The 23,744-nt window shown below is 44.1% G+C and overlaps 1 protein-coding gene across 1 annotated transcript; it reads left to right on the top strand.

Annotated features, from left to right (window-relative positions):
• Positions 1-773: 773 nt before the first annotated feature.
• On the top strand, positions 774-23,415 carry LOC117433187 (MICAL-like protein 1). Its single transcript, XM_059016191.1, has 16 exons — positions 774-1,827; positions 6,234-6,282; positions 10,434-10,575; positions 12,218-12,318; positions 12,711-12,844; positions 13,013-13,821; positions 14,423-14,486; positions 14,877-15,202; positions 16,303-16,721; positions 16,998-17,138; positions 17,359-17,485; positions 17,751-17,841; positions 18,171-18,244; positions 18,623-18,737; positions 19,056-19,102; positions 19,584-23,415. Exons 1-16 carry the CDS (start codon positions 1,685-1,687, stop codon positions 19,727-19,729), a joined length of 2,928 nt encoding a protein of 975 aa, XP_058872174.1. The 5' UTR covers positions 774-1,684; the 3' UTR covers positions 19,730-23,415.
• Positions 23,416-23,744: the final 329 nt, after the last annotated feature.

Below are 23,744 nucleotides of genomic sequence, written 5' to 3'. Positions count from 1 at the left end.
AGGGACGTTTTGTCCTGGCATGAAGACAGTATGGGTTAACTTATTCTCTACCACTTTGTGTCGCATTATCCTGTCTTAAATTTAGTAGTGCAGTTTAATCCTCCGATTAGGTTTCAGGTCTTTTTGACCCGAGACGAGCTTCCAATTAGCTTAAATGCTATTTTTCTTTTCATTTTCTGTATAATATTTTATGACTTTTCCTAAGTTGGTGTCATGAACTTATACACAGATATATATATATATATATATATATATATATATATATATATATATATATATATATATATATATATATATATATATAAGGCAGGGCCTAAATGAGGAGCTCCCAGGTTGGCAGTCAGAGAAGTTTTATCACAGCTTCTGGACTAAAAGAGCATAAAAGAGTGAAACCTTTGCAAATAAAAACATTTAATCAATTTAAGGATGTTTAAATTAGTTTGAAATTGCATCGGGTCAATATGACCCAAAACATGCCAGATGTACTGAAATTCTGAACATAAATAGGAGGGTTAACTGTGAGTGATCATCCCATCAAAAATGCTAGATATCTTAAGATATAAACTTAAGATGGTGTTTGTATATTTTATTGCTTAGATCAGTTATGTTTGTGGTCCATTTTCGGTCTGGAAAAAAGTAAAAGTTTGAGTTTTATGACTCAGAGGTGTCTAGCAACACACTGTTGTTCAGTTCAGTGTTTTAAATCTTTTTTTAAAAAAACGGCCCTGCCTCCCCCTCGTTTCTCGCATCCTTAAATACACCCCATATATGGAAACACATTTCAGCAAGCGAGGTGGACCTGGTGATAAACGGCTTTGAATTTTCTCGGTTCACTTTTTCAGTCACTCACGTCTAAACGAAAATAAGGTAGCAGGAGAAGTTTGACTAGCGGTCGTTTTGAGTCTTGCAGACGAACGCAGCACAGCAAGCAGCAATTTTACACAGAGCCGAGCCGAGCCGAGCCGAGCGGACACGGGTTTGTCTGGCAGCATGTGAAAATCTCGCCGGGGAAATTTTGGCGACGAAATATATAGTATATTTATTGGTAATAACCAATACAAAACGGCCTTTTCATCTCCGCATCACGAAGCAAGCCAAACAAAAAAAAAGAGTTTTGTTTTGCGTGACAACTTCTGTGTTTTGCAAACATGTAAATGTTGCATTTTCAGTTTCGAGTGAAACTGTAGGAAGTTGAAACCTGTACGGACTCGCTCACAGTTGTGACATGGTAACTGTTGAAAAAGAAAAGTCGGTTTGCAATGACAACATCCAGAAAGACGAACGCAAAAGCAGAAAGGATTTGTTTAAATTAATTCAAAGATTGCATCAATCGGTGGACTTTGGAAACGTCGGAGTTTTGTCATTCCACAAGACTGCACTGAGCAAACGTGGAGATTTTGTGACACATATTTCTTCATTCAGTTTGTTGTGACGTTAAATTCAGAAGAAAACTGAACTGTGCCGGGCAAGTCTTGAATTTTCTTCTGTTTTGAGATTATTATAGTTTTGTTTCTTGTCAGTATGTGTGCAAGAAAACCTTAGAGATCGCTCTCTATTTATGATGTGAAACCGGTGGGCTTTTATATATTTATTTAATTTTGGCAAGAAGAACGGAATAACTTTTTTTAAATACTTTGTTTCTCTTGAAAAAAAAAAACAACAACACTTATTTATTTTTTTAAAAATGGGTTCACTGAGGGCCCTTCAAGAATGGTGTCGCATCCAATGTGAAAACTACCCCGATGTGGAGATTAAAAACATGACCTCCTCGTTTCGGGACGGGATGGCCTTCTGCGCGATCATTCACAAGCACAGACCCGACTTGATGTAAGTATTTGAAAATGTTTTTTAATTATTTGCTTATTGAAATCGTCCAGTCAGTATTTTGCAGGCAGGCAGGCCGTCCAGCCAGGGCGTTGGAGTCGAATTCCGCCGGCAGGAAAAGGGAGGGGAGGCGGGGACAGAGAGCGAGAGATGGAGAGGCACGTTGAGCCGACCCGTAGCGACGATAATAATTTGTTTTTAAAATACTATACTCCAATATTTAGTGTTTGCTGATAATAATAATAATAATTTATATAAACAGTAAACTTACACATATAACTTATGAAATACATTTAATTATAGTATTTGATCCCAAGTCACCCATTTTTTGGTTGAAACGTTTGACCTGTTTTGTGTTTTTCTATTAAAAGCCCCCGTAGCCCATTCATACGGTTTCCATGAAACTAGTTATACTAGTAATCTTATTAGCGTCTTCCCTTTTGTTTTAAAAAAGGGTGTAAACTATTTCAAATTAAGATTTAAAAAAATTAAGAAAAACAATCAAAACGACCTTCAAATATAACGCTTCATTTTGTTTTATATATTGTTCTAATTTTATTATGTTATTTTTTAAAAATATTGTATACTTTAGCAATTTCCGAAAAAACCCCCAAAACAAACAAACAAAAAAAAAACATAGCAACGGTAGTCAAACATAATTGAAAAAAATATGATTTGTTTGGTAAACTGTGTTAACTTTTGAAATATATGTATGTGCTACACCTGTGTTGTTGACAGTCCCATACATTACACTACATGACTGTGACCTGAGGCTAAAGGGTTGGCAACACCTGCCATGTGAAACACACACTTTTGGCTTACAGGCTGTCCCTGTGGTGTGTTGTGGTGACTGGTTAATGTTTCATACAAACAGAATCCCTGGGTTGTGCAATATATGAAAGAAAGCAACACATCTCTGTTATAAGTGCATTTCAGTCTCTCACTAGAGCCACACTGCTTCCCTCCCTCCCAGTCCCTCCTCAGCTCCACTAGGGCCACACTGCTTCCCTCCCAGTCCCTCCTCAGCTCCGCTAGAGCCACACTGCTTCCCTCCCAGTACCTCCTCAGCTCCGCTAGAGCCACACTGCTTCCCTCCCAGTACCTCCTCAGCTCCACTAGGGCCACACTGCTTCCCTCCCAGTACCTCCTCAGCTCCGCTAGAGCCACACTGCTTCCCTCCCAGTACCTCCTCAGCTCCACTAGAGCCACACTGCTTCCCTCCCAGTCCCTCCTCAGCTCCGCTAGAGCCACACTGCTTCCCTCCCAGTCCCTCCTCAGCTCCGCTAGAGCCACACTGCTTCCCTCCCAGTACCTCCTCAGCTCCACTAGGGCCACACTGCTTCCCTCCCAGTACCTCCTCAGCTCCACTAGGGCCACACTGCTTCCCTCCCAGTCCCTCCTCAGCTCCACTAGAGCCACACTGCTTCCCTCCCAGTCCCTCCTCAGCTCCACTAGAGCCACACTGCTTCCCTCCCAGTCCCTCCTCAGCTCTGCTAGAGCCACACTGCTTCCCTCCCAGTCCCTCCTCAGCTCCACTAGAGCCACACTGCTTCCCTCCCAGTCCCTCCTCAGCTCCGCTAGAGCCGCACTGCTTCCCTCCCAGTCTCCCCTCTCTTTTCCCTGGTTTCAAGCAGGTGCTCCAGTCTGACTCTTATGTATTCTCATATCTGTGTTCTATATTTAGATGCCAACATATCCTTGGGTCAGCTGTCTGCAACAGTAAGTCAAAAGTACTAGTGAGTCAGACTTCAACCCTGAGCCATAAACAGCAAGTTTATTTTCATGCTCAAAAAAACAAACAAGCACATTTTTTGATTTTTAAAATGGTTTTAAATTTAAAGCGCTTAGCTATCCAGCGTTGAATAACTTTGTCTCGTTTTGGTATCATCTTGCGTTCAATCAAATCCAATGACAGAATGACCGGGCGGATCATTTCAAATTGCTCAGCAGAGTCACAGAGCTTGATCTAAATCAGCTGTTAAACCTACAGCTCTGGCCAAAAGTTTTGCATCACCCTCTTAGAATGAAATAATTCTGCTTCATAAATTGAATTACATGCCGCTTTGTAGTTTTCCATATACTTAACAAAAAACTGACACTGAAATAAAGTGGACATTTTGAAATCTAACATGAAATACTACTGTACTACTATTATGGCTTTCAGTAGACTTTTTTTTTGCAATATCATTGTGTAGGTTCTTTGATTACATCATGATGTTAAATTAAAGATTTTAATTATGTTTGTTTTTTTTAAATGATGTCTCAATCCTAAAATTATAGGTGATGCAAAACCTTTGGCCAGAGCTGTAGGCTTATCTTTGAGTCCCGTGGTTGTTTCACTCAGGAGGATGAACGACCTCATCCTGAATCCTGGAATAACCACAGCGCTCTGTATAATTGGATGGTGTATTTATTTTGTGGCTCGGTTACATTTCTAGATGCCTGAGCCCAGTCGTTTAGGTCACAAATTAAATTAGTTTGGTCAAAACTGAGAGAGAGAGACAAAGAGAGTGACAGATGGAGAGAGAGAGGGACAGATAGACTGGCAGAGAAAGACAGACTGCAGAGATAGACAGACAAACAGCAGAGAGATACAGACCGAGAGAGAGAGACAGGCAGGCACCAAAGAGTTAAACAGAGAGGGACAGATAGCCTGGCTTAGAGAGAGAGAGAGAGGCAGACAGGAGAGAGAGAGAAAGACACACATTTGTGTAATCCCCATTGTAAAAACAAACCAACGCCAGCGAGTTCGGTGACATGATTTTCTGTCTGCGCTTCGTAACTACTACAATACTGCTAATGTTGTCAGGCCAGTAAAGCACCTTTTGAATTTGAGAGAGACGGGAGTACCGGGTGAAAGGTCAGTGCTTGTTTGCATCTCGTTTCCATGGTATCAGTGTAGCGTCACGGTAGACTACATCACATCCCTGAATAGTTTTTCTGTGGTGGTGGTGGTGGTGGTGGTGGTGTTGTGATCCCTGTGCAGTAATGACAGAGTCTGTCTTTCATAAACACATGTTTCACAAACGCACTTGTCTGCAAAAGGCGGCTGATTCAGACGTCAGTGATTATAAATGATGTCATGACTAGCCATTCAGAAAGCACGTCCTGTCTCTATTCACCGATGCAGGACTGAAGCTTGTCTAGAAGGAGACACAAAACCACGAGTCCCAAAACACACACGGCTAGTTCAGAAAAATAATTAAAAACAATATCTGAATTCATGTATGAGACCACCATGGTGTCTATATAATGTGTAGTGCGCTGGCATTGCCTGCTGTGTGCTGGGCAGAGCCTCGCTGTGCTGTACACAGGGCAATGCTGGCGGGACCACACTGTATAACACTAATATAAAACCCTGTACAGAACTACAGCAGCTACCCAACATGGTGTCTATATAAAGTATAGTGCTCTGGTATTGCCTGCTGTGTGCTGGGCAGAGCCTCGCTGAGCTGTCTCCCTGATGCCCTATTCTGTGAGACAGCCAGTCATTCTGATCTCCTGGCATTGATGCAGCCCTTCACAGTAGATTAGGCTGCCAGATCATCACAGCAAGTTACCCAGATTGTGTCTGACAGTATCTCACAGCGCAAACACACTCGCTCACACACTTCTCCCTGTTGTCACTCCCCCCTACCTCTGACTCCGTTTAGATCTGCATGAGGTCTTGTAAGTTACAAATGGAGATTAGATAAAGGGGCAACAGAATTGTGAGGGTCTGGAATCAACTCCCCAGTAATGTTGTTGAAGCTGACACCCTGGGATCCTTCAAGAAGCTGCTTGATGAGATTCTGGGATCAATAAGCTACTAGCAACCAAACGAGCAAGATGGGCCGAATAGCCTCCTCTTGTTTGTAAACTTTCTTATGTTCTTATGTAATAGTTGTGTTGCTATACACTAGGACATATTTGCTAGGGGTGGGGATTTTGAATAAAACTCACACTAGCCCTGCTGCTGCTGCACCCAGTCCTGGGGTTCAGAACTCAATGAAGTCTATTATTATTATTATTATTATTATTATTTGAAATGATCAGGAGCCAGGAGTTGGAGCAGGCTAGTGTGAGTTTCTAACCCTCCTCAAACTTCTGTTCCTGATCATTTCAATATTACACTTAAAAAGTAAAAACAAAAAAAAAAAAAAAAGTTATTCTACATAGTACCTAAAATTGTGTCCAAATGTCCAAAAAGACTTCTATTGCACAGCAGTGTGATCCATTCCTGGCTTCACAATGAGTTTAATAATAAGACTCGTCTGAGCTTGTTGCCTAGACACACTGGGGGTTAATCAAGCTGGTAGCAGTAAAACCTGGAATGGGCGACACTGCTGTGCAAGAGGAGTCTGATTCCCATTCCTGTACTGTGGTTGACATCAAAGTCACTTTGTGTGTCTCTCTCCCTTTTTTTGCAGAGACTTCGATTCCCTTTCTAAAGACAATGTATATGAAAACAACAGACTGGTGAGTATGTGTGTGATGAAGGAGGTTTAGTGGAGTGTTATCGGGTACAGCTGCTGTCTACAGCAGCTTTCCTGATTTGAGAGCAGGCTGGCTAGCTGTGTCACACTTCCATAGTACACAAGCTTGGGGAGGGGAGGCGGGGGGGTCTGTCTGCTTTTTACAAATGCTTATTCGATTTTAATGAGAGTCTGTTTGTACAACGTTAGAAAAATGTGTATCGGCATCTAGGCGTACGTGAAGGCACTTTTCAATTCCTTTTTAAAATCAGCTTGACAGGGTTAGAACATAAGAACATAAGAAAGTTTACAAACGAGGGGAGGCCATTCAGCCCATCTTGCTCGTTTGGTTGTTAGTAGCTTATTGATCCCAGAATCTCATCAAGCAGCTCCTTGAAGGATCCCAGGGTGTCAGCTTCAACAACATTACTGGGGAGTTGGTTCCAGACCGTCACAATTCTCTGTGTAAAAAAGTGCCTCCTATTTTCTGTTCTGAATGCCCCTTTATCTAATCTCCATTTGTGATCCCTGGTCCTTGTTTCTTTTTTCAGGTCAAAAAAGTCCCCTGGGTCGACATTGTCTATACCTTTGAGGATTTTGAATGTTTGAATCAGATCGCCGCGTAGTCTTCTTTGTTCAAGACTGAATAGATTCAATTCTTTTAGCCTGTCTGCATACGACATGCCTTTTAAACCCAGGATAATTCTGGTTGCTCTTCTTTGCACTCTTTCTAGAGCAGCAATATCCTTTTTGTAACGAGGTGACCAGAACTGAACACAATATTCTAGGTGAGGTCTTACTAATGCATTGTAAAGTTTTAACATTACTTCCCTTGATTTAAATTCAACACTTCTCACAATATATCCGAGCATCTTGTTGGCCTTTTTTATAGCTTCCCCACATTGTCTAGACGAAGACATTTCTGAGTAAACATAAACTCCTAGGTCTTTTTCATAGTTCCCTTCTTCAATTTCAGTATCGCCCATATGATATTTATAACGCACATTTTTATTGCCTGTTTTTCTGGTTCTCGTTATAATTGCCTGTTCTCTGATTCGACGCTGTTCATCTCGTTCCGAAGCCCCGAGCAGGGTTAGTCACCTGTTGGATGCTTCACAATGAGCTCATGCATGAGATTGAGACACACCTGTGTGTCTCACGGGGATTTGCTGGGGTGACAAAGCGCCGGGAGATTCTCCGAATTCTCTCTGTGTAATCAGGCTGCAGCCGCGGCTTTCAGCACAAAAGACACAGGCTGCGTTTTTTTTCGACAAACGCCTTGTCTTTTGCAGTTTCAGCTCAACTGGCAACTGTTCCAACAAAAAAACAAAACAAATTTTGGAAAGGGAAAGGAAGTGAGGTGGGGAAGCATTTGTGTGTTGCACAAGGCTTGACCAACAATGCCACGGGCTTCAGTGCACAGCGCGACGATGATATGCTTCCCCACCGCACTTCAGAAAATAAGCCCCTGGAATAAACTAAGGAGTACAGCTATGGCCAAATGTTTTGCAGCATCACTCTCTATATAGAATGAACTAATTTTGCTTCACAAAGCCGATTGAAACCTGCTGAATAATGTTAAGCTAACATATTGAATTACACAGCGCTTTGTAGTTTTCCGTATACTTAATGAAAAACTGACAAATTGAAAAATGTGACATTTTTAAAATCTATCATGAAATACTACTGTACTACTATTATGGCTTCCTGTCAACTTTTTTTTTTTTAGCGATATCACTTTGATTACATGAGGTTAAATAAAAGATCTGAATTATGTTCACATAGTTTATATTCAATTTTTATTCCTTCTCAATCCTAAAATTCTAGGTGATGAAAAACTTTTGGCCAGAGCTGTACGTCACGTCATCACACTGATAGCTCTGATTTTGACTCCACAGCCGTGATGATGGATGTTTCCGGCTTGTTTGATATTTGATACAGACAGATGCGTGGCTCCTTTATCAGCATCCAGCTTCTAATAAACTCAGCCAGTGCAGGAGTGCTGGAGCCGTGGTGTTGCGGAGGTCTGTCACTGTGCTGTAGAGGAGACTCCCTCTCTTTCAGGTTAATCCTGTTTGAAATGTTCTGTTCTGCCAAGTCTCTGAGCTGCGCTGTGAGGCGGTTTGTTTACTGGCTCCTAGTTGTGCCAGGCACTGACTAGAGCAGAGAGTGTGTGTGTGTGTGTGTGTGTGCGTGTGTGCGCGCCAGAGAGAGAGAGTCTGTGTTTGAGTGTGTGTGTGTGTGTGTGTGAAGCTAAGGGGGATAGAGAGGGGATGTGTCTCTCTCTCTCTCTCTCTCTCTCTCTCTCTCTCTCTCTCTCTCTCTCTCTCTCTCTCTCTCTCTCTCTCTCTCTCTGTCTGGTATGTGTCTCAATGTGTGTGTCTCTCTCTCTCTCTCTCGCTCTCTCTCGTTCTGTGTCTCAATGTGTGTGTGTGTCACTCTCGTTCTGTGTCTGGTATGTGTCTCAGTGTGTGTGTATCTCTCTCTCTCTCTGGACCCATAGCAGCTCTGTATAGGAAGCGCGGTTGGTTTCCTTGCTTGGTTTCCTGCAGCAGGGCCCCGTTGCTACACAGACACACCCAGGCAGAACAATGGGAGCATCTCCTGGAGTCTGGAGAGCTGCGTCAAACACATCAAAACATCCTTTAATAACTCCTGCATTAGAGGCTGGGGGAGGCGAATCAGTCCCATGGTGTGCTATTGACAGTGCTATAGCAGGTGAATCAGTCCCATGCTGTGCTATTGACAGTGCTATAGCAGGTGAATCAGTCTCATGCTGTGCTATTGACAGTGCTATAGCAGGTGAATCAGTCCCATGCTGTGCTATTGACAGTGCTATAGCAGGTGAATCAGTCCCATGGTGTGCTATTGACAGTGCTATAGCAGGTGAATCAGTCCCATGGTGTACACCCAATTGACAGATTAAAAGCACCAACAGACAGACAGACAGACATACAGTGTGGTCTCTATGCTGAGCTGGCTTTGTATATACAGTCTGATCACAAGGAAGAGGAAGTTAACTTTACCGAGTCTCATGTTTCATCTTCTTGTTTGATTCCCTTGTCCTCAGCCTCTCTGTCTCTTGGAAATCCAACTCTCTCTCTCTCTATGAATAGAGCTCCCTGCCCCCAGAGAGCTGCTTCCCAGAATCAGCTGCTTGAGTTCAGAGAGACTGAGAAGCTGAGGACAATGGCTGAGTCAGGCTGCTGTGCAGAGAGGCACTGTATCATCACATGAGCCAGATCACTCCTCACACTGAGCAGCCTGCCACTAGGGGGGGCCAGGGGGTTAGGGGTCAGAGAGGGGCTAGGCTATAATTTTAAAATTTTAGGTGATGCAAAACTTTTAACCATAGCTGTACACAGCAGAGCACATGATATGACACCAAACCCAATCAGGTCCTAATAAAGTGTCCCGCAGTGTGTGTGTCTCTGTTCTTTCTCCGGCAGTGTCTCTGTGTGATCCTCTCTGTTCTGTCTCTATGTGATCCTCTCTGTTCTTTCTCCGGCAGTGTCTTTGTGTGATCCTCTCTGTTCTGTCTCTCTGTAATTCTGTCTCTGTGTGATCCTCTCTGTTCTGTCTCTCTGTAATTCTGTCTCTGTGTGATCCTCTCTGTTCTGTCTCTCTGTAATTCTGTCTCTGTGTGATCCTCTCTGTTCTGTCTCTCTGTAATTCTGTCTCTGTGTGATCCTCTCTGTTCTGTCTCTGTGTGATTGTCTCTGTGTGATCCTCTCTGTTCTGTCTCTGTGTGATTGTCTCTGTGTGATCCTCTCTGTTCTGTCTCTGTGTGATTGTCTCTGTGTGATCCTCTCTGTTCTGTCTCTCTGTAATTCTGTCTCTGTGTGATCCTCTCTGTTCTGTCTCTGTGTGATTGTCTCTGTGTGATCCTCTCTGTTCTGTCTCTGTGTGATCCTCTCTGTGTGATCCTATCTGTTCTTTCTCCGGCAGTGTCTCTGTGTGATCCTCTCTGTTCTGTCTCTGTGTGATCCTCTCTGTGTGATCCTATCTGTTCTTTCTCCAGCGGTGTCTCTGTGTGAGCCTGTCTGTTCTGTCTCTGTCTGATCCTCTCTGTTCTGTCTCTGGCAGTGTCTCTGTGTGATCCTCTCTGTTCTGTCTCTGTTCTGTCTCTGTGTAATCCTCTCTGTTCTGTCGCAGGCGTTTGAGGTGGCGGAGTCGGAGCTCGGAATCCCAGCTCTGCTGGACCCCGATGACATGGTTGCCATGAAGGTGCCTGACCGTCTGAGCATCATAACCTACGTCTCTCAATACTACAACTGCTTCAGCAGCAAGGGGCAAGGTAAGACTTTCAATACTACAACTGCTTCAGCAGCAAGGGGCAGGGTAAGACCTCGCTGCTAGATCTCTTGCTCTACCCCGTCTGCTATGCACTGGACTTGCCTGAGCTCAGCACCATTGCTGGATCCTCCGCTAATGATTGCACTACAAATATGTCATTGTAGATATAACGCACTGTAATCCTAACTCGATGCAACCTAGCTCATATTGTATTTTAATAGTAATATTATTGCGTAGATCACAATGTATAGCAGCTAAACACAGAGCAAGACAATCTCAACACATTTTAGCACAGTCTGTGTCTGAATCTCAGTGCTAATCAAAGAAACTACAAAATTATATTGTGCAAAAGCTTACCGGAAGCCATAATAGCAGTATTTCATGTTAGATTACAAAATGTCACATTTAGAAATGTCAGTGTTTCGTTAAGTGTCTGGAAAACTACAAAGCGGTATGTAATTCAATATATTAACATAACATTATCCAGCAGGTTTCATTCGACTTTATGAAGCAAAATTAGTTTATTCCATAGGGTGAGGCAAAACTTTTAGCCATAGCTGTACAGCTGCGTAAAACTCACCACAATCTCTATCGTGTCTGCATCTCAATAGAAAAGCTGCTCACAACACAGCAACACAATGAGAAGCGTCCGTATCGTCGTAGTGGAACTAAATTATTGAGCCCATCCAGTTTCTGTATCTCAATAGCAGAACTGCTAAAACCAAGCTGGCCACACTGCAACACAATCTAAAGTGTATCTTAATAGCACTGCTGAAACTCAGCTAAGCAAACCGCTCGCAATCCAATGCAATCCACAGCTGCTTCTCTGCAAGCACCAGCGACTTCACACGGTGTAACCCGCCCTGTATTCACAACCTGGTCTGTGTGTCGAGCTGGAAACCGCTGATCCGGTTTCTGAGACAAACTTGGTTCGGTTTATTCTGTGTCAGCTAATGTTCTGTTCAAGTACTGAAGCAATAGGGAAGTTGGTGTGGATCACGAGAGGATGTACTTCCTTAAAAGTGCTATTAGTGGCTGATGAATAAGACACACACACACAGAGAGAGCAGTACTGGTCAGGGAAGGAGAGCGAGGGAGAGAGCTGTGTGGTTCTGTGGGCCAAGACACATTCAATAGGGATGAGAAACGGGTGTCGTCCTTTTTAGCAGATATTTCAGTTCCTGAAACCTTGTTTGGAAGGTATGTGAAATTTGTACAATCTGTATTTCCTTTTATAGAAAGAACGAATGCAGTTGTTTACAGGGGATGGAAGTGAGACTCCGGTTACATAACGGTTTGATCCATTCCTGGTTTTACTAGGAGTTTAATAAGACACACTTGAGCTGGTTACCTAGACGCACTGGGGGCTGATCAAGCTGGTAGCAGTAAAACCTGGAATGGATCACAGTGCTGTGCAATAGGAGTCTTATTGCCATCCCTGTACTTGGTAAGACAAGAGTTTTAACAGTAATCCGAATGTGAAACAGCTGAAGTCTACGCAACAAAAGGAGTACAATGCTTTTGATAAAATTCCGACCCATAGCAAACGCACACGTTTCCGTAATCAATAGGGAAGCTGTTGGTCACATTTAATTTTCAGGCTGTAAAAATGATTGCCTTTTGACTTTGCTTCTTATTCCCAGCGTCGGCTCCCCCCTCTATGAAGAGGCCGAGTGGTATGGCCCACAGCGAGCCTGCAGTGAAGAAGCCAGTGACAGCGGTGGAGAGAGTGGTTGAGCCCAAGGTAGGGGTGTTTCAGCGCCTGAACGGAAAGTGATTTGTAAAAATGTTCAATGGAAAAGGCGAGCTTCTAACATCAGTGTAAAGAATCTGTTTCTTCTCGTGTTTGTTGAGTGGATCTTGCGAAGCTCTATAAGTATTTCATCCAGGACTTTGCACAGGTAAAACTGTAAGTAGGGCTGTATTTCGATCACGGTAAAAAAAAAAAAAAGGCGGCTCATTTTGTAGTTTCTTTGACTACACAATGTTAAATAAAAGATCGAAATAATGTTCTCATATATTTTACATTCAATGTCTCAAGCCTAAAATTCTAGGTGATGCAAAACTTTTGTCCATAGCTGTAGCCACAGCTCTGATGATGTGTGTGTCTGTCTTTCTGTCTGTCTGTTCCCCCAGAGCTCCCCTGTCCCAGGGGGTGTCCTGCCCCATCGAGGGACCCTGAGCAGCACCTGCACCGCCTGCCAGAAACACGTCCATTTGGTGCAGAGATACCTGGCCGAGGGGAGGCTGTACCACCGCAACTGTTTCAGGTGAGCAGCATACTTTACAGAATGGGGTTCGAACCCCAGGACTGGGTGCAGCAGCAGCAGGGCTAATGTGAGTTTCCAACCCTGCTCATGCGTAGTTTGTGCTTCTTTCTTTCTTTCTTTCTTTCTTTCTTTCTTTCTTTCTTTCTTTCTTTCTCTCCCTCTCTCCAGGTGTAAGGAATGCTCCAGCACTCTCTTACCAGGCTCTTACAGAGCCGGCTCTGAATCGGGCTCCTTTGTCTGCACGCATCACTACGGGAATCCCTCAGCCAATCAGAACGGCCGGCCAGACCTCAGCCAGCTGGGGGGAGGAGCCACGGCTGAGACCCCGCCCTCTGGGAGGGACCAGGCTCAAGCGTTCTCTGTGCGGAGGCTTTCTGAGCGCTTCTCCGGAGCACGAGGGACCTACACTCCCCACGCACTGAAACAGGAGGAGAGCAGAGCGCTGGCACAGGAAGACACAAGCGTGCCGGAACAGGGACGGGAAAGTGTGCCGGTAGGTGGAGACGCAGCCGTATCGGGACAGGAAGTGAGAAGTGAGCCACAACAGGAAGACAAAAGTGTGTCAGGAATGGAAATCGAGAATGCGTCTGGACAGGAAGACAAGAGTGTGGCGGAACAGGAAGAGAGAACTGAGCCGCCACAGGAAAACCAAACTGGACCGGAACAGGAAGTCACGACTGTTACAAAAGAGACACACAAAACTGTGCCACGACAGGAAATGGTTGAACCTCAACAGGAAGTGCCTTCCGTCCCGCCCAACCCCTTCGACGACAGTGATGAGGAGGAGGAGCCCAGAGCGGGAGTGTCCAACGGGGTCCCTCACTCCAGCCAATCGGGGGCTGGGGTCGGGTCTACTAGCAGGCCTGTCCCCACCCCTCGCAGGATTCCAGAACCCGACACCCCCTCCCCGAGGCCACACCCAGTCCCCAAACCGAGGGGACTGACGGCACAGGAAGTGACATCGAGAGAGATGAACGGTGAGTCAGGGAGGGGGGAGACTGTCAGTGATTTGAATGTGTTGAATCGGGGTGGTCAGTCAGTCAGCTGAATTCAGTGCATTTCTATTAAAGGGAAGAAATATATTTTTAATGATTTTAGTCTAGCTGAGCTGTTTACCTGCAGAATTATAGTACAGCTGTGGCCAAAAGTTTTGCTGCATCTTGAATTTTAGGATTTAAACATTATAACAATTTTAATTTAACATTGTGTAATTAAAGAAACTACCTAGTGTACCAATACAAGTAGTGTAATAATCATATCTTTATTTTTATATAGCGCCTTTCATAGTCGACCACCATCGCAAAATGCTTTACTGAGGTAGGCTGTGCGCATTATATGCAGAGTCACTTCCAATAGGATATTGATTTAACATCTCATCTGCCAGGATGGAGCACAAGGAGGTGAAGTGACTTGCTCAGGGTCACACACAGTGAGTCAGTCAGTGGCAGAGGTGGGATTTGAACCGGTGACCTTCTGGTTACAAGCCCCTGGACTTTAACCACTGGATCACACTGCCTTCCTCCTAAATTGTACTGTACTGTGTTTGAGTCTAATCTCATGTGTTTTGCCCCTGTTTAGGTGACCCAGTACAGTCCAGTAGAACCAGTCTCAGACCCAGCGACCGATCCCAGTCCCCAGCTAGGTGAGCCACAGAGACTTCATGAATAGAGGACTCGCTTCAACAGTGTCGTGACAGGGTTAACAATCGCAATTAAAATGAGCACTATTCATTGTATTTACCCTAAACAGATGGATACCCATGGGGTCTCTTTATATTCCAAATTGTACATTAAAGGACCATGCAGAAATAAGATCAAACTGTATATTGTATTCGTAAACACAGGATTTAAATGAGAGTTTTATAAGGTCTGTATAAAAATCTTAATGTGGCTTGCACCATTTCCTGTTTTGTGATAAAAGAAAAAAAAGCGGTTTAATAACAGACTATGCGTTAAATTTAATTGGGTTTATAAAAATAAATAAATGGAAATTGTGTTTTGGCTACAGACTGTGTTCTCTGTCTCCAAACCAGGAAAGTTCCGCCCTGGATGGCTCTGGTCCAATCAGAACCCAGAAAGAAGCCGGCGCCTCCCCCTCCCCCTGGCACAGCCACGCCCCCTCGCTCGTGTTCTAAGCCCGCCCTCAAGGGTGAGGTATCAGTTCCTGAAACCCCGCCCACTTCCAAGAACCCCTTCGATGATGATGAGGGGGAGGAGGTGGGGCCAGGATGCAGCAAGACCACGCCCCCCTCGACAGGGGGAGGAGCTCTGAGGCCGGGACACCCCTGGTATGGGATCACCCCCGACAGCAGCCCCAAACCCAAGAAACCTCTCGCTCCCAGAGCACCTCCCACTGCAGGTCAGAAACTGATCCAAGACAGACCGGCATTTGCAGTCATAATGAAAGAGAATTTGAAAGAGCGAGTAGCCCTCTGTGCTGTCCCCTTACCTCTCTGTGAGGTTTCAATTATTCTGATTGGCTCAAGTACTGTATTTTAATTTCAAAGTGTTTTCACAGTGCGAGTTCAAGAGCTGCTTTTCAGTTATACAGCTCTGGCATCCCCCATCTTGCTTTATAAAGTGGAATGAAACCTGCTGAATAATGTTACATTAGCATATTGAATTACATACTGCTTTGTAGCTTTCCCGTATACTCACTGGAAGGAAAAACTGACACATTGAAAAATGTAACATTTCTAAGTCTAACATGAAATACTACTGTACTACTATTATGGCGTCGGTAGACTTTTTTGCAATTATCATTTTGTAGTTTCTTTGATTTTTGATATTAAATGAAAGATCTCAATTATGTTCATATAGTTTATTTTCTTTTAATTGTCTCAACCCTAAAATTCTAGGTGATGCAAAACTTTTGGCCAGAGCTGTAGTTGCCTGCCATAGATGCATGAAACACAGGCTAGCAGATCTGCCAGTGTCTTTATAGAACTAAGAGCCAGCGCCATCTAGTGCCACTTTGGATCAAGTTTGTTTTGATGGCAGTACACTAGCCATGCACTAGATGGCGCTTGAAGAGCAGAACTAAAGAGCAGCTCCAGAACTAGCAGTAAAAGCAACAAAAAAAGGCAACACAGTATTGGAATAAACGCAATAGGAACCAGTTTGAATTATTGGAAACATCGTGAGAGGACAGTAAATAACAATTCTAGACAAAATTTGAAGATGCTTGCTATTGAGTTAGGTTTTTTTTTTTAATATATTTTGGAGGAACTGCGTTTCCAGGTTCGGGTATAATCACATGACATGAGTGCTGTGACAGGGATGGAAATAAGACTCCTATTGCACAGCTGTTTCACCCATTCCAGGTGTGTCTTATAATTAAACTCTTAGCAAAACCAGGAATGGATCAAACTGCTGTGCAATGGGAGTCTTATTTCCATGAGTGTCTCTGTGTGTGTGTGTGTGTCACTGACAGTGTAATTCTCTCCCTGTCTCCCACAGCTCAGACTCACTCCTCCCCCTCCTCCACCAGCCCCTCCCCAGCCGTCAGTGTGGAGAGCATGTCCTCCGACACTTCCTCCAAGTCTCCACCAGAGGGCAGCGCCTGCCCAGAGTCTCCCGTCACCAAGAGTGTCTCCGAGCCCTCCATCAGCAGCCCCGCCCACTCCAACGCCGCCTCAGCTAATCAGATGCCTCTCCCCTCCTCTCGACCCGTCCCTGCCGGCCCTCCAGCCAATACCAGCTCGGCTCCCGCCACCCCACAGCCCAACCGCAGTGTCAGTCTGAGGAAGTCCCGCCCCCCTCCTCCCCCCAGACCACCCTCCACCTCCAGCCCCATGGCTGTGCTGTTCCCAGCGGAGTCCAGGACCCCACCCAAGCCCCCTGCTCCTTCTACACAGACCCCCAAGCAGCTGGCTAAGGTATGCTTATATTAATCCAGGGATGGGAATAAGACTCCTATTGCACAGCAGTTTCACCCATTCCAGGTTTTACGACCAGCTTGGTTAGATCGACTGGACACTTCTAGTAGTGAAGAGACAGCAGTCTTGTACCATAAGAGAAAGGGGTTTGACTGGACACTACTGTTAGTGAGAGGACTGGTCAGTAATAGTTTAGTTGATGCTGTGATTGGTTTGCATTATATTGCATTGAACTCTATAATTAAATCTGAGTTTGTTTGTTTCTCGTCCCCGCAGAGCTCCTGTAAGGAGAACCCTTTCAACAGGAAATCTGCCTCCCCTTCCCCAATCCCCTCCCCACAACACAAGAGCTCCCGGGGCCCCAAACCAGCGCGACCCCCGGCCCCTGGTCACGGCTTTCCACTCATCAAGAGAAAGGTAGGCAGGGGACACACAACGCCACCCACAGGGCTGTCCAGGGATAGCACTGAGAAGAGGGAGAGCTGAGGAGGGACTGGGAGGGAGGGAGGGAAGCAGTGTGGCTCTAGCAGAGCTGAGGAGGGACTGGGAAGGAAGCAGTGTGGCTCTGGTGGAGCTGAGGAGGGACTGGGAAGGAGGGAGGGAAGCAGCGTGATGTTTGTGTGTCTCTGGGTTTCAGGTGCAGTCTGACCAGTATATTCCAGTTGAAGATATCCAGGTGGAAATGGAGAGCATTGAGGTGCAGCTGGATGAATTGGAACACCGAGGGGTTGAGATGGAGCAGAGACTGAGACAGTGTGAGGACGGTGAGTATTCAGTCAACACAGCACGGGTACATCGCTTTCAATGAGTTACTGACAAGAGGGAGGCTGTTCAGGGAACAGAAGAGCCTCCCTTTCTTTCTCTCTCTCCTCCACCAGCAAAGAAGGAGGCTGTTCAGAGTGTCTGGGGTGGATTTGTAGAGCCTGGCTAGGTGTTCTCTCTCTGGGATGGATTGGTAGAGCCTGGCTAGTTGTTCTCTCTCTGGGATGGATTAATAGCGACTGTGTGTGTTGTGTTTTTGATTGACAGATGATGCGGAGGAGGGCATGCTTGTTGATTGGTTCAAGCTGATCCATGAGAAGCACCTGCTGGTGAGGCGGGAGTCGGAGCTCATGTACACGTGAGTCGAACACACAGCAACTTCCTGTCGATGTGGGTCACAGCGAGCGACTGCCTCACCGGACTGCCAGCCTACAGAGTGCTGTCTGTTCACTTGCAAACACTCTGATAGATAAACTTACAAACTAAACTCGGGGATGGAAATAAGATTCCTGTTGCACAGCAGTGTGGTCCATTCCTGGTTTCACTATGAGTTTAAAAAGGACACACCTGTGCTTGTTACCGGTACACACTGGGGCTAACCTAGCTCATAGCCCAGATCATAGCCCAGATCCCTGGCTAACTGAACCCCATCCCCCCCTCTCTCCTTCCCCCTCCCTCTCTCTGCAGGAGGAAACAGCAGAATCTAGAGGAGAGACAAGCTGACGTGGAATATGAACTGAGGTGCCTGCTCAACAAACCAGGTGAGAGACACACACACTCATTCACACACACACACACAGTGATGCACTCATGGCCAGGGGGCGCCAATCAGTCTGCACAGAGCTTCAGTCACACCAGGTGTCTTGGGACTGCTAGAATATGTTATTTTACAAGAGTGGAGCTTGGGTAATTTTATTAGCATTTCATATTTCTGGAGGTCTGGGCTGAGATGTCGGTCTTTGCTGGGATTCCACAGCGAACATTGGCTCGCAGTGCTACAGTGACCCCTACTGGCCAGGAGGGATTAAAACCGACACCTGCCTCTGTCCTCCAGTGGAGCATGGAAAGGATTAGCGTGGAGATTGGAGGATGCACACTGACCATAATGTTTTAATGGAGCTCTCTCTCTCTCTGTCCAGAGAAAGACTGGACAGACGATGACCGAATGAGGGAGCAGGAGCTGATGCAGGAGTTGACGACTATCGTTGAGCAGCGGAATGCTATTGTCAACTGCCTGGACGAGGACCGGCAGAGGTGAGGAGACAGGCAGGCAGATGCTGCTGCACTCAGATTCAGCCTCCCCCACATCTAAGCATCTGTTAAAGACAGGAATCCTCTCCTGTTCACTTGTACAGTGGAGTCCTGTAGGCTAAACAGTGGTTTCACCATTCACATAAACAGAAGAGCCCCCCTTTGTGATCAAATCATGAAATAAATTCAGTGGCAAACTAACGTTTCCATTAGAAGTCTTTCTCGGTGTCTTCAGTGTCAATTCAATGGCAAACGTTTCCACTAGAAGTCTTTCTCAGTGTCTTCAGTCCTGTTTTAAACTGTGTCTGTTTCTCTTTCTAGGGAAGAGGAGGAGGATAAGATGCTGGAAACCATGATCAAAAACAAAGGTTCGAACCCAGACCGCTTTCACATTCCTTTCCTTGTGTGCAAAAGCTTAACTGGCATCCATTTCCACAATTTGTATGACCAAAATAGATTTGTAATGTCTGGGATCTGGGAATTTTAATTTGTTAGATTGACTAAAATTGTGTGAACTACTAGACAATGAATGGTGGAGCGGAGGTTTAGTGGAATTCTAGAAAGCTCAACAAGATCTAAATCCTGTTTCTTACATTATCACTGGCTCGCCTTTTCTTCAATCAGTCATTGTGTTTTTCAACTTCAATACTTAACAAGCAGATGTCTCTGTGCTTCCCAGAAGCAATTCAATTGATCAAAACCCCTCCCTATTTAAATATTAAACACAGGTCTGGCATTTTACTTGCTTTTAAAGACTAGAATACCCTAACGACAGTTCTCGATCACAGAATCCGCTGCAGGGTCTAGCTGTAAACCAGTGTGTAATAATCTCCCCTCCCCTTCCTTCAGATTTCCACAAGGAGGGGGACAGCGAGCCCAAGAAGAAAGGCAAGTTCAAGCCCATGAAGGTGTTCAAACTGCTGGGGAGCGGAGGCAAGGCTGAGGGGAAGAGCCGGTCTCCCAAAGACAAGGTCAAGAGCTCTCCGCCGCAGTAGAGAGAGGGAGAGGGGGTCTGAACACATCCACAACAGGGGGGGCCCTTACTGTTTGGGGGAGGCCCCAAGTATCAGGCTAATGGGCTGGTTGGACCCAAGGATGGATACCCCCATTGCATAGCAGTGTGATCCATTCCTGGTTTCTATGAGTTTAATAATAAGACACACCTGGGTTTGTTACCACACTGGGGCTAATCAAGCTTATAGCAGTAAAACCTGCAAAGGGGGACACCGCTATGCAATAGGAGTCTTATTTCCATCCCTAATCTATCTGTCTAAATACCAGTTATCAGCAATATACTGTAGCTCTCGTCACTGTAAAATCAGCTACAAACCTCCTTCAACCAAAGTATCTACAGGGATGGGAATCAGATTCCCGCTGCACAGCAGTGTGATCCTGGTTTCACTAGGTGTTTAATAATAAGACACACCTGAGCTTGTTAGCTAGACACACTGGGGGCTGATCAAGCTGATAGCTGTAAAACCTGGAATGGCTGACACTGCTCTCAATATCTGACCCCAGTATTCAGGGTTCCCAATATTTAGGTGCTCTTCAATACCGCCACCACTGAACTGTACATGACCCTATACTGTACCCAATGGGAGATATGCAAATTAGAAAACTAGAATATATATTTTTTTGTTACCATGGTTATAATGTCGCTCCCTGTTAGATACAGCTAATGCATCTCACCCACTATTGCACTTTTCTTTCTTCACTAATTTGCTTGACAAGAAGCACACTGTATTATACGGCAATACAAACCCACAGCTGTCTTTAACTAATGTATTCTACCACTTCAGGTACACTTTGTGTGGCATTTTTCTGTTTCCTATGGTCTCACTGGAGCTCCCATGTGTGATCTAAATGCTGGTGTGACCCTCCCTGTCCTCCACCTACACTCTGCCCCCTACTGGATGTAAAAAGTACTGCATGTTACAGCTACGGCCAGGAGTTTTGCATCCCGTAGAAGTTTAGGATTGAGGCATCATTTTGAAAAAAAAGAAAAGTCTGCCGGAAGTCATTATAGTATTATTTCATGTTAGATTTTGAAATGTCACGTGTTTCCACAGTTTTTTTAAGTATATGTAATTCAATATTTTAGCTTAGCATTATTCAGCAGGTTTCATTCGACTTTATGAAGGGAGATTAGTTAATTCTATAGGGTGATGCAAAACTTCTGGCCACAGCTGTAGATGCAAATAAAGATGGCTGCTGTACCTCTTGCACCCGCTAGGGGGCAGCAGCGTGGTAATAATGGCTCCACAGGTGCAGCTGATGCAGATTCTGGGAGCTCCATTGAAACCAAATCGGAGACAAATCTGAGAAAATACGTTGGTTAAGATTACTGTGATGTCAGACTCGTACAGAGTTTGTCTTTGGTGGTAACGCCTGTCTTTCTGATGAAAACCACTTTTTATTTTTGGTTTATTTCTTTAAATACTGACTTTAACTGTAACCCCTGGGACATCTGATTCTGTGTGTATTTTAATGATTTTTTTTTTTTTTTTTTGCTTAAAAAAAGAGTTTTGTTAATGTACAGATTTTAAATGCGTTTTGTAGAAAATAGAGAAATAGTTTTATTTATACTGTCAGTGCAATTTATTTTATTTTGTATTTATTTTTATTTTAAGCAGATGTTCAAATAATTGGCAATAACAGAAGGTTCAAACAAGGTTATATTATTAAAACATGGGGATCGCTTTGCCTTTAACTCCTGTATTCTCAGACTGATATAATGTGATCAAATATGAAATTCAATGTCTCTGTCAATATCGTCATTGAAGGCACTGAGAAACTTCTAGTGGAAACGTATGCCATTGAATTTACACTGAAGACGCAGAGAAAGACTTCTTGTGAAAATGTTTGCCATTGCATTTATTACGTTTTTAAGAGAGAAAATACCCCTGCGTTTAATGTTTTCTTGCAAACCAAGTTAGATCTCCGATGTGCTTAAACACATTCTCACTAATTAATTAACCCTTCCCTGTGCTGAGCGATAGGTTCACATAACAGAAGGTAGAAACATACACAGAGACACACAGACAGACTCAATGCTAGACACAGAGACACACAGACAGACTCAATGCTAGACACAGAGACACACAGACAGACTCAATGCTAGACACAGAGACACACAGACAGACTCAATGCTAGACACAGAGACACACAGACAGACTCAATGCTAGACACAGAGACACACAGACAGACTCAATGCTAGACACAGAGACACACAGACAGACTCAATGCTAGGGTTCTTGTAACCAGAGTATGTTTAAAATATCCACAATCTATGCATGAGTTAAAAATGCCTTTCTTTATAAACTTTTTTTTTTCATTGTTTAATAACTGTGTTTCTTTGAAGTCATCTTTTAAGAATTTAACTGTCATATCGATTATGTTTGAAATTGTAACGCACAAAAAAAAAAATCTTCTGTAGGAACTGGTGTCAGTCGGTGTGGTCGTTGAATGCTGTGTATTTATTTAAACAACTGAATCAGTGGCCCTCATAGCTGGACACCTGGCCAAAATCAGTGTTGTGCCAGAGGCATCATGTCCGATTTGTCAATGGACATCATGTGGAATAACCTTAATGTAATTACTGCAATCACCTCCAATTACAATCTCCAACTTTGATCAATCTCTGCTTTCATTCCATACGATTCCCAGCCCTGGTCCTTGGGGGGGGACCCCTGTGTCTTCTGCTTTTCGTTTTAACTGAGCTCTCAATTACTTAACTGAAACCCTTAATTGAACTGCTAATTAGCTTAATTAGACCTTTTCTGGTGGATTTCAAGTGAACTATAACATATTAGAAGTAACTTGAAATCTGCAACTTTTTTAGAAGCTGAAAACAATTGAAAATGTCTAAGCAAATTAGTTCAATTAAGGGTTTAGTGAAGTAATTGAGAGCTCAGTTGGACTGAAACCAGATCAATCTGTTGGAATGTCCCATTTTGGAATAAGAAGTTGTTGTGACTAGCTTCAGTAATTAGTTTTGCACATCCATTCGCTAAATAAATATCAAATGTGTAATTCTGAAAACAATCTTTTAGCAAACATGTTTTTTCATTTTAAATCGTGGTCTCTGGTGCTACATTAGATTAAAGAAATCTGTTTGCACAAGCCCTGCTTTCAGAGCTCACACCTCCTTGGTCATCTGGAGGGTGAAACTGTACCCCTTTAAGTCTTAATTCCTGTCAATAACCAACCAGCAGCTGCTTCTCTTATTGACTGACACGCAGACGATACTGATGACCCAGGAAGTGCAAGCGTAATAGACTTCCTGGAAGACAACGCAAGCAAACTAAGAACTTTCTTTAGCCCAGCGCAGTACCAGATATGTTTTAAAATGAAAATGCATGTTTGCGATATCATATTATCTTTTGAACGTGTACAGTGAATGGAAGTGGATGACAGGTAAGATTTCTGAAAGCATTTTGTAAGATACAAGCCCTTTCCAGAGAGAACGATGACCACGTCTTGGACGATGAGGACCACTGATCTAAATCCAGGGTGTGGCTATGCTGAATGCGACACTGTAAAAGTGTGTTCCAGTTTATCAGTCTCTCTCAAACTTTCTGTCTTTTTAACACATTGGGGGTTTGTTAGTAACAAAATTAATTGAAAACAATTAAAAAGGTATAGGGTTTGTTTTTTTTTAAATAAAAAAAATACTAAAGCACATTGTGGATTTCTGTTTTATTATGAGTGTTATTTTAATATAATAACTATGACCCCCTCTGCACTGTGATGAGCACACTGGTTTAGATCACTGCTGTATCTCCACGGTGCATTTTGCATGGACATGGTTCTGTATGGATGATCAAGGCAGTGTGAGAGAAGCTCAAATGCTGTGTTCAGTTTATTTCTCTATCCCCAGTACATCCAATAAACAGCAGAACACACAGGGCTACTGGTAGATTGATAGGGCCATTTTGGCTCAATTGTGTGGAGGCGGTGCTTCCTCCATTTGTGGTGACAATACAAAAAAAATCACGTGAAGAATGCGAC

This window comes from Acipenser ruthenus, chromosome 52 (genome assembly GCF_902713425.1).
Source record: "Acipenser ruthenus chromosome 52, fAciRut3.2 maternal haplotype, whole genome shotgun sequence".
NCBI lineage: Eukaryota > Metazoa > Chordata > Actinopteri > Acipenseriformes > Acipenseridae > Acipenser > Acipenser ruthenus.
Note: the sequence above shows the minus strand (reverse complement) of the source record. Positions and strands in the feature narration are given on the sequence as shown.